Source organism: Parasteatoda tepidariorum, chromosome 11 (genome assembly GCF_982258835.1).
Source record: "Parasteatoda tepidariorum strain Cologne lab strain chromosome 11, Ptep-v5.0, whole genome shotgun sequence".
Lineage (NCBI taxonomy): Eukaryota > Metazoa > Arthropoda > Arachnida > Araneae > Theridiidae > Parasteatoda > Parasteatoda tepidariorum.
The window spans coordinates 4,832,338-4,844,497 of NC_141765.1; the positions used below are offsets into that span (position 1 = coordinate 4,832,338).

The following is a 12,160-nucleotide window of genomic DNA, read 5'->3' on the forward strand; positions in this document are numbered from 1 at the left end:
ACTTAATCTTGTCTAATTTGGGTGTAGGGATTTCAAATGTGAAATCATAAAGCTTTTAAAATTCTATTTTCAGTTCCCGGCTGGAGAATGTCATACAGGCATCTGAAGGGGGCACCATATTAGGCTCCCACACTAAACAGGCTGTTATATATAAATGGGTGCTTCTCTTATTATGACCTGTTCAGAGGCACACGTAATAGGAAAGTGCCCCTGGCGGCATTTCCGGTCATGGGTTTCTGTGTAATTTTAATCCTGATGATATGTCTTCTAGAAATTTGTCGTAACATTTAAGCCACTCCCTGTTACATATACCACTTCTAAACTTTTTCATTTCGACAAAAAATAGACTTAAAATGTCATTTTAAAAAGAATCTGTAGCTTTGTGAAAAAAAACCGAAAGTAGATTTGAAATCAGCAATACGAGAGTATTTAAGATCTAAAAAGTTAAAAGAAATAAAAGTAAAATAATAAAAACAGATTATAAATACAATTTTAATTGTTAACAAAGAATTTCAATGAGTTTTCTTTATTATAGTAGTGAGTAACATTTTATGATTTACCCTCGATTTGTAAAAATATTCGAAAAAAGTTTTTTCCTTTTAATATAATACTTTATTGCGTATTATTTTTTCGAGATAGCAGAAAAAATAATAAATTCTCTGGTAGGCAATTTATTTACTCTCACACCCTTATTTAGGCCATATCCTTGGGCTTTTTTTAATCTTTATGGTTGTTTTCTGATTGCGACAACGTATTTCTTTAACAATGAAAATCGGCAATTTATGTTTTTTTCATAAATTATTTCCTTTTTAGTCCCTTTCATGAAATGATACATTTATTTCTCAAATTTTGTTTTTCATGCGATGTAAAAACTGATCTCTATTCGAATAAGATGTTGAACAATTAAAAAAATAGTATATATAATATTTTATTCCAGGTTAACACCAAAGTGAATGTACATATACAACTTGAAATGCATAATTAAAGTCTAAACACATACAATTGAATAGGCTTACACTAAACTTTCACCCTAGACGAGAATTATTTTCACATCCAAAAGCACCGATGCTGGCGCACTTTGAATATCGCCATAGTTTGTTTGCAATCCGAAATGAACTGGTAAGAGTGGTTATATTCAACAACAGAAATGAAAATTTGACGTTCAAATATGTGTGTTTTTAGTTGTGCAATAATTATAATTTAATTTTTTGTGTTAAATGATTTTATAATGTATCATTTTTAATCGCTTCCGTACTTTACTGATCTTATAAGTATTAGATATACATCCTATCATCTTTGATAACTGAAGATATTTGTCATCTTTATTTCTGTGAAAAAATTAATTTACTGGTCCCGTTGTGGACTGATCGTAAAGACATGATTCCCAGTAGAACATCGAAGTCAAGCATCACTGTCAGTAAGCGGGTGGGTGACCACTTTGATTAGATGATGCGCGGTCTATCGTGAAGTGCTCGCGCGCAGGGCTACCAAAGCAGGGGAAGCATTCCTTCTGCAGGGGATGGCATGCCTTCAAATCAGAGCTTTCCCAGACCACCGCCCATTGTGCAGCTCTAGTGCGACGTAAATCTACCTACCGTCCTGTTAAGCCATCAATCATGGGTTAGAATCCCCTTGGCATCGGGTTAACCGTGGGATGTTTTTGTTTCCTCCCTCTCTATGTTACGCAAATGCGGGCCTCAAAAAGTCCTCCACGAAGGTTTGTCCTAATGCTTGATCCAAGAGTTCCCTTCTCTTCTGGGTTGAGTTCAAACTGCAGAGTTGAACACTGATCAGAATTGGGTTAGTTGTTCAACGCCGGTCATAAAAAATAAAATAAAAGAGCAGAATACAAAGTTGATAGAATTAATAGTTTGGAATTTAAGAGAGTTACAAATATTTTATACATCAATAGTACAGTTTTCGTACTTATACTTATTTAAGCTACTGGAATTGCTATCTGACAAGTGAGGTATTGTTTCTCACATATTTTTTACGCTAAAACAAGTCTATAGAACTAATTGTGTTTTTTTTTTCTTTTTTTTTTTGTGAAAAAGTACGCTGTAAAAGTGTTGTGATTTTTGCAACAAATTTTGATGTTTTTTTTTGCGGCACCCTTGTTGGTAATAATAAATACATAACGCGAACGGGGAGGAGCCTCTTTACTGTTTACGGGTCATCGCTAAACTGTTCAACCGTAAAGTGCTCGACTTCGCAAGTAGGTCGTCCGGCTACCGAAGCGGGGGTGCCATTCCCTCTGCAGAGGATCAAAATTGTGACGGTATGTCTTCGGATCATCCTCAGGGATATTTCCTAGACAGTCGCCAATAGCCCATTGTGTAGCTCTAGTGCGATGTAAATAAACTACAACAACAATAGCATATGTAACAATAAATAAGATTAGAGAGACCTCCCTGGACACTCTGTTAAGCTTGAAAGTATTTGTGATGTCCTCTGTCCTTAATAGTCCCGCAGTGGACTGATCGTTAAGACACGATTCCCAGCAGATCACCGAAGTCAAGCATCACTGGCTTCGGTCAGTGTGCGGGTGGGTGACCACTTGGATCAGTCTGCGTAGGGACCGAGGGTGTGCGGTATTGGTCCTCGTTAAACTGCTCTACCGTAAAGTGCTCGACTTCGCGTGCAGGTCGTCGGACTACCGAAGCGGGGGCACCATCCTCTCTGCAGAGGATCAAAATTGTGATGGCATGTCTTCGGATGATCCTCAGGGATGTTTCCCAGACCGTCGCCAATAGCCCATTGTGCAGCTCTAGTGCGACGTAAATTAACTACAACTACACTGTCCTTAATAAAGAAACCATAATTGAGCCTGCAAATGTTCCAGTAAACAATATGATGAATAAGGTTAGGGAAAATGTAATTCTATAAAGTTTAGGAAACCAGTTACAATAAGAAAATCTGATGTGAAAGTAGCAATCAACGTATGCTTTTCTTTATTAAGTGTAATATAAGGCATTTTGTTTTATAGTAAGTATTGTTTATTCATTATTTAAGAAAATTGAACTTTTTTGTTGCTCATTTTCTTAATTATTTTAGTTTGGAGAGTGTTAAAATTTGGAATAAATGCTCTGAATATTTGGTAAGATGTGAGTGTTTATAGTAATAAGAATCTTATTATGCAATGTTTGCATGAAATTTTTTTTTATAAAAAAACTCTTTCATTGTAATTTAGTATTTCAATCGTATTAGACAATTTATGTCTAATTTGAACATAATCAAAATTCCCAAAATTATATAATAAAATATCCTTTCTGAGATTTTTAAAAAGTCCTGAATTAAAATAAAGTTTTTCTTAAATTAAAAAAGTGAAACAAAAAGTTGACATTTGTAGTGTCATGGTTTTAAGTTTTTCTTGTTTTTATACAAAATAAGATGCAAGCAAATTTTTTTTTCTGTTCAAAAGCTCTTTAAAAATTAAAGAAAAAAAACTTAAAAAGAAAGAAAAAAATTTATAACAACTTTTCACATTTTAAATGGTTCTGGTTTTTTTTTCCTCATTTGGTTTTTTTTCTATGTGTCTTTCTTTTTTAAAAATTGTCAAACTCTGTTGACTATCGAATTATGCAAATTCAATTTTCCGTCTTTCCAAACTAAGATTTTAAGTTAAATGCTAGAACAAGTTAAATACCTGTAATTTATGACTCGTATAGCAACTCAGATACACTGGTTATCATAAATTAAGGAAAATTCACAAAAATCGCGATAACTCAAGAAATTACACATGGAATTTTATGAAACTTACCCACAATATACAACACATAGTAAGGTATTAAACAACATAAAAAGAAATTATCAGACATTAATAGTAGTATAGAAATTAGCACATGTATAAAATAAACAAATTGGAAGTATCGGTTTGCAATAGAAAAAGTACCTTTAATATGGAATATGATTGCCTCTAGAAGCAATACAGCACAAACAGCGATGTGTGATGCTTTCAATTATGCGGTCTATCAGTTCAATAGGAAGTGAGAGCCATTGCTCTTGTAAAGCAGTTGCAAGCGTGGCAAGGGTCTGAGGGGGCGGATTGATGGCAGATACACGCCTCCCTAGAGCATCCCAAACGTGCTCGATAGGATTCAAGTCCGGGGATCGAGCTGGCCACTCCATGCGAGTAATTGTTTCCTGTTGAAGATAATCATCAACAATGCGAGCTCTGTGTGGTCTTGCATTATCGTCCTGTAACAGGAAGCAATCACCAATTGCCCCGGCATATGGGCGCACATAAGCATCAAGGATGTTGTCTCGATAAACCTGAGCATTCACGGTTCCCCTTGGAAAGACATGGAGGTATGTGCGCCCTCCTAAGGATATGCCTCCCCAAACACAGACACTGCCTCTTCCGTATGCATCTCTTTCACGGATGTTTGATGGATGATAACGGGTCCCAGGTTCTCTCCATATCAAATAACGTCTACTGTCACTTTCTAGACTAAACCTGGACTCATCCGTAAAGAGAACAGGCCTCCATTGATCTGACGTCCAGTGGACATGTTGTCGGGCCCACTGCAAACGGTCTCTCCTATGGCGTGATGTGAGCGACACGCAAATGGCTGGTCGTCTCGCATACAGACCACCTTCGTGGAGCCTTCTGCGCACAGTTGACGTTGACACCAACCTTCCGGTGGCTGCAGCAAGAGAGGATCTAAGATGTGTCGGAGTAGCGGTTCTATTCCTGCGTGCACTTAATGTCAAATATCGGTCATCGGCACTGGTCGTAACAGTTGACCGTCCTTGACTGAACCTCCTAGATGCCGAATCTGTGGTTTGAAATTGCCTCCAAAGTCTATGAACCACAGATGGACTCACATTTAGCCATCTGGCCACTTCTGATTGACTCTGCCCTGCCTCTAGTCTCCCGATGGCTCTCCATCGTAGTTCTTCAGGCAAATGATGCCTAGAGGTCATTATTACGAATTGGCTATCTCAGATTTTCAATGTCGCAATCACAGTAAAATTTGTGTGCTTTCTCTCAAACTTGGACTTTTATGCTCCAGGCAGATGACGTAAGCCGAGTGCAGCGCCACTAATTTGCATATTGCAATTTTACTCAGCTACTCTTAGTGGACAACATATGCAAATTTTGCACGGTTTGGCTTACTTTTGAAAGAGTTATCGCTATTTTTGTGATTTTTCCTTAATTTATGATAACCAGTGTAGTAGCTAATCACCTAAATATTTATAAAGCCTGTTAAAAAGAAGAATAAAATTTAAAAAGAAGATGAAAAGATATTACACAAAAATATCAATGAATGTAAAAGAACAAAATTAAATGAACTTTATAATCATTCTATTGCTTTATTATGAACTATTATATTATGGATATAATATAAATCTCGCAATCCTTTTTTATTTCTTGACCTTAAACTGATTGTTCCAGCAAAATTAAAAATTATTCAATGAAAAGATCTCAAATATTATAGTACCACAGATAAGGTACCTCAAACTTTTTGATTCGATTGAAATTTGAACTAAATCAGTTTTCTCGGCTACTACCGCAACTTCATCAACAAACTTGCTTTTTACATTTGTATTTAATTTCTGGTTACTATAGAAACCGTTAAATGTTTTTTTGCAAAAAAAAGATTCTTTAGCTATAGTTTAAAAAGTTTACTTTTAATATTGCTTTACAATTTTAAATATTTGTTTTGTATTAATTTTTTTTTTGATTGCATATGTTAACTAGACACAGTCTTTACGCAGTTATTTATAATAAAAGTAAATATAACGTTTCATAATTATGAGTGGTAACTAAAGATATTTAAAATAAAATGGATATTCATAGGATTGCTTTATATCATAGGATAGATAGAGATATTATAGGATTGCTTTATAATAAAATAAAGGACCACCACTTTTTGCTTTAAGCCTTTTATTTTGAATAACAATCAAGGCCATTAACGCAGTAATAGCAGAGAATAATATAAGAGCTGCTAGGAGGCATTAGGTTTTATTATAGAAAGAAAAATCGGGATATTTACAGGACACTCATTTTCTAGATATGTAAATTTGTCCGACAATTTATTTCCCGTGTGGATGAAAAATGGAGTTTGGTATAACTTCATTGAAAACGTCTGATCGGAAGTATATTTTTCGAGATATTACAACCTGTATAAAATAAAAAAGGATAAACGTGGTGGCAGACCCGCTGTCAGTTAGAGAAGATAAGTAAATCACAGGCACTTACTTATCACTCTAAAGTTCGCAAAAAAAAAAAAAAAAAGCGAATCATTCTGAATAACTTTTTATCCAAAATCGGATTTTCACGTACCCAATCGAATTTTCAAAAATCAATTGGAATTATCTTTGGATAAACGAGTTTCATAATTGCGTGTAGTAATTTTTCAATTCGCTTAAAAAAATTCTCGAAATATTGCAAAATAAGCAAAAAGTGGAATTAATATTAAGGGGTTCAAACTTTCGATCGCTCTCCTGTGCATATTTCCCAGATTTCGGCTTTATTTTTGAGACAGGAATCATAATTTCTCGGAAAAAGAATTTTTTTTTTCAGAAAAAGTACATTTTTGTGTCTGATTTCGCAACTTTCAATATCGTTCGCATCAACTAATTAGCATATTTAAGATCAATTCCTCGAAACATTAAGACTGACTCATTGTGTGTGTAAATCCGATCATAAGATCGAAAGTTATTCAGTGTGTTTTTTTTTTCGCACTGTACTTTAAACGAGAACAACTCATTTCTAGTTTTTATTCAAACCAGGAAATTCTGATATTGAAGCATATGTAGAGAATGCGAATAAAATTTTTAACTGTACATAACTTTTAAAAAATAAAATCCTTTTTGTACATGTTTAGCTTTTTGTCATGTTTACCCCCATCGCGCTTTTAGCAGAGAGTATTAAAGTATTTGTTGAAATTAGTTGGAGCTCACTGCAAAAAAGCGAGTTCCTTTGAATAACATTGCAAAATTTATGCACAATCAATATTTTCATTTTATGCTTCCTTTACAGGAGACAACTATTTCTTTTATGTTCCTTAAATAGAGTTTCTCGGATTACCTGAAACATGGGTCAATAATTTTATAAAATATTTTGTAAGCCAAAATGATTGCTAAGTTTTTTCTAAGATAACTAGAGTAATTGAAGTCAATTCTGCTGTGTCAATTTTGGACGTTACCTTTTGCTAAACTGTTTTAAATTAAACTATGAATTTCATTGTTTTAATAAAGATCACCTTTTTTAATACTATGGTTGCTTTAAAAACACATTTCTAAACCTTTATTTCTATTTAAGATAATTTCATCATAAATTTTTATATTTCATAGCTTTAATCACCAAACTCATAATTTTAAGTTTTATTTCTTATAAATATTTTTGTGCATAATCTCAAAAGATTCTTTTATGGTTAGTTTACTTCATAGAGTATAATCCTGTTTTATTTTTTACTATTTTTCAAATTCCCTGTTGTTTCTTGTATAGGGTAATAAAGACCACCAACATTTTTCTACAAAACAGATTTTTAGTAACCTCTAGGTGGAACAAGATGCGTCGAGTTCAGAAGAGAACTAGAATAATTTAGCCTTAAAAAGAATGATTCACTGAAACTGTTATTGATTTCGTTGTTCTGTACCTCGGTTTACATAATTTAGTAAGAATTTTAAACATGTTTAGAACAGCCTTTTGATACTCCTTCACCAAGTTTCCCCATATTGTAGGGTAACTATAACCACAATGTTTTTTTGTTTTTGTCTTGAACATGCATGATTTGAAAAACTTTTATGCGTGTAAATATTGAGTATAATTGAGGGTTCTATTTTAACAGCAATCTCTAAAATTCTTTTAAATTGGCGGTTGACTTAAATTTGAAAAGTGACCTTAGCAACCTTGAATGATGGTATGCACGCAAAACCGTTTATTAGTGTAAGCTTAAAAAATTTCTTTAATTTTATAAATTTTTGGAAAAATGTTTCGTCTTTTACTTTTAATATTTTTATACAAAAATATTACTTGATCATAAAAGTTAAATACTTTTAACCCTATGTCAGTGGATACGCAGTACATATTTAGTTTGTAATGAAAAAAATAAATACATTCATTCTATTGCGTAAGAGAAGAAAAAGTTTCGTTAAGGGATATTGTAAAGATCTTTTTTAAACACCTATCTCCGAATTGATAACAATTTGTTTGTAATTCAACAATGACAATGATAAGAATCCAAAAATTATAAGCGGTATAAAAGGCTGCGTAACACAATATTCGTTCATTATAATCTATCCTCATGTGATGTATTCATTAAACGCGTGTTGGACCTACAAAAATCTTGTCCGAAGACGGCAAAACAGAAGAAGGACTTTTAGTACTAAAAATAAGTTTCTAGTTAGGAGACATAGAAGACGGTCTACATTGATACCTAAAAGTTGAGGCAGAAAGCAATATTTTTTTCCAAGGTACAATGGGGGAAAATTGTTCTTACAATAACAGTTGGTTGACCACCAACAGTACGTATTTTAACGCTTCAGTGGTAAGTTGCTTCATGTGATCTTTAAATATTAAAGATAATTCACTAAATGAGTATTTTAAGGAATTTAAGCAGATTTTTAATTAATTATTTTTTGAAATCAAAATTTTCTTTCCTGTGGTTTGAAGATTTAGTGCAGTTTTATTCATCAAATTTTTGGAAATCCATGCACATAAACGTTAAATAATAACTAATTTTATATATCAAGGAAAGACTTTTTTAAAAGAGAAATATTCTTGTTTTCTAATTATTTATTACTTTGTATTGCGGTAATTTAAAAGACTTACATATAGACTTACATATTAACTTACATATGAAAAAAGCATTTAAAATCTAAATTAATAAATGTTTCCTAAATTCTCTATCTTTTCTTATGATCTAATATTTGGGACAGCTTTAAGACGATTATCATAAGTTTTGGATGATTACTATTTATAAAACTCTTCGTTTCGTGAACTCCTTTTTTGTTATTGCTGATTACATTTTTCTGCTTCATTCAAATAAGAATCTTTTATGAATATTATTGAAATTAATTTAAACAATTTTTATAATTTATTTTGCAGATTTTTAATATTTCTCCTCCCCAAACAAAAAAAAAGTATTTTCATAACCTTAAATCTCATGGTCCGTTTTTTGAGACACTATTTTTTGCAGACTAACTATGCAAAATAAGATTATGAAAAATAAATGATATTTTTTTGTTCATGGCTAATATCTTACGGGTATAGCGGAGAGTATTTTAAATATATTAAGTTTCATTTGATTCCATTACAATAAATTCTCAATAGAATTTTTTTCCCTAAAGCAAGATTTATTACAAGATAGAGAAAATATAATTTAAAAATAATATTTAAATGCTTAGTTTTGAAAAAAAAAATTCATTCAAAATCAATTATGGCACTTTTAATTAAGGTCATTTTCCACTGAAACAATTTTTTCAAAAAAAAAAAATTCATTAAGAATTTGATTTTTACTTGCAATGTTATTAGATATTTTACAAAATAATGGAAACACTTCTATTCTAATTCATTTCAAGAAATAATTATTTTTTAGGGGTTGGAGAATTATTAGGTCATCTCATTCACATCAATAAAGTTTAAATCTCTTACAGGATTGAGGGGCCGGCAATAAATTAAGAATGAAAATAACGTCTATGAACACCAAACAATATAGAGGTAACTTATATGAATTACGTTGGTTATTATATGCAATAATCGCAACATTTTTATAAACCTAGCTTAACTAATCATGAAGATTTGAACATTTTTATAAAAAACAAATTTTTTGGACTTCTTACTGTAACTGCTGAAAAAAATTCAATAAAATTACAAAAATATTTAGAGTAATTAATAATAAAAATATTATTTTAAGATTTGAAAAAGAAATCTGTAAAAATTGCGCAATATATGAGCATTTAAAGTAATCCTTATATAATACTGCGCATGCGTGGAAAACATTAAAAATTTTTTCATAATTTTGTTTAGAGTCGTATTTGGTAACATACTAAAAAAATTCGATTTGAAAATTTTGAAAATGTAAAAGGAAAATTTTTAAGCAGCTATTGTGCTTTTTTCATCGAAAACTCTAAACTATAAGGAGTTTTCCACAAATACCATTTTGTAATATAAAACAAAATTTACTAACACCATGTCATTTTTAATAAATCTTGCTTAATAATTGTTAAATTAAATTTCTAGAAAACCCCTTTCCATTCAAAGCTTACTTTCCAAATTTTAAATTTCTTAAATTTTTAAATTTATATTTTACTTAGAAACTTTTTAAATTTTCAAGAGATTCTTTTTAGAAGTTGCCAAATGCGATTTAAATTAAATTTATGAAGGAATAAAATGTCTTCCGAGAAGGTGCACTATAAAAGGGTTACTTTAAATATTCATATCTTGCTCAGTTTTTAACGAATTTTGTTTTTAAATTTTACAATAATATTTTTATTATTAATTAAAAAATACTTTGAAATTTTATTTAGTTTTATTGAATATTTCAGCAGTTATAGTAAGAAGACGTAAGTTTAATGAAATTGTCTATATCTTCATGAATATTTAAGCTAGGTTTGCGAAATTTTGTGCAGTTATTGCATATAATAACCAACGACACAATTTACAAGCGCATTATTGCATTGGGTGTTAAAATGCTTTTTTTTGTTCGTAATTAATTGCCTCAAACCTTTAGAAACTTTATAGAAATGCTTGAGAAATCACATCACCTAAACATTTCTAAAGTTTTAAAATAGTTAATAAAAAGTATTTCTTGAGAAGCATGAAAAAAATGAGTTTAGAAGTGTTTCCATATATATATACACGTATAATGTAGATGTATGTGTATCGCTTGCACATACATCTACAATGCATAAGAAAGTTAAAATAAAAATCATTATTCCTTTATCGTCTGTAAGGAGACATTTGTGGACCAAATTTTAATAGTTAGATTCGTAAATATTTATTATTCAATATTTATGAGTGAGGAATCTAATTGTGAAGAAATTTATCGTAGTTTTCAAATGATGTTTAATAGAAAAAAATGTAGAAATGTGAACTAGGTAAATGAAAGAAATATGAAGAAGAGTTATCACAAAAATGACCTAACACATGTTACCTAAGTTACCCAAGCTGATTTTTCTATTTCTTTTCCACCAATCTTTCAATTTTTATTTGTCTCCTCTTTTTACAAGATTAGAAATAAAATCAATGCTTTCTATAGTGGCATTATATTTATCATAATATATGCTTAAAGGTTAAGTTTGCCAGGAGTATAGTTTAAAGCTGTTTTTCGAAGATTTTGACGGCTTTTTTGCGAATAATATGCCATAGCTGCTGTGAGTTTGCAACTGTTACTCATGACAGTTAGGTCAAGTTTAGGCCATAGTTCTCTAAGGTTATTCTGAAAATAGCAATATGGAAAAAAGTCTTAGTTTTGTGGTCTAATTTTTTAAAACTTAACTCAATGATGGGCTCACAAAGATTTGAAAAAAAAGAGAATTACGGCAGTGATTTCGATAATTCTCATCTAGGTGGAATTTTTTTTTTATAAATGCAATTTTTAAAATAGTTTAATAACTTTTAAAATATTCAAGTTATTTGCCCGTTCTAAAGCTCAGATAATTCTTCATTGCAAGATGGTATAGGTAGTTTAAAACGATAGCTTTCTTGCTTTAAATGTAAACTGTGGCTTTTTATTTTCCTTGTCGAAAGAGTTTCAAAAAACCATGTTAATTATTTGGCGAGCTTAGTAATCAGTCGCCAAATCAATAAATTACGAAAATAGCTATTTCTGCAATACAATATTACATCATAAAGTAATATTAATAAAAAGAAAAAAGTATTAAATCTCTGAAAACTGTTATATTTTATCCAATATTCATCATTTAAAAAAACAATTTAGTTTGAAAAAAAATTCAATTTCGTATGAGGGTGAAATTGACTTAGCGGTTTTTGATAAGTCTAAAACCTCTAATGTTAATTTATTAAGATATTCAAGTGGCTGCTTTTAATAAAATTACGATGCAGACAAATACTATTTGAAAATATTTCAAACTGTTCACCATTTTTGGAGAATATTTTACTTTTAGTGACTATTAAACTTTTTCTATTTCATGAAAGAAAGTTTTTATTTTAGTTCAATGTCTTCAAGTTATTTTTACCCTTAATAGT

General features: G+C 30.9%; 1 protein-coding gene across 1 annotated transcript in view; it reads left to right on the forward strand.

Moving 5' to 3' along the window:
- Positions 1 to 8,251: 8,251 nt before the first annotated feature.
- LOC107437019 (mitochondrial sodium/calcium exchanger protein) overlaps positions 8,252 to 12,160 on the forward strand; it is a 65,963-nt gene continuing 62,054 nt past the window's right edge. The window contains exon 1 of the mRNA XM_016048882.4: positions 8,252 to 8,498. Within this exon, the coding sequence (XP_015904368.2) occupies positions 8,430 to 8,498 (69 nt within the window). The 5' untranslated portion in view covers positions 8,252 to 8,429. The remainder of the gene's footprint in view (positions 8,499 to 12,160) is intronic.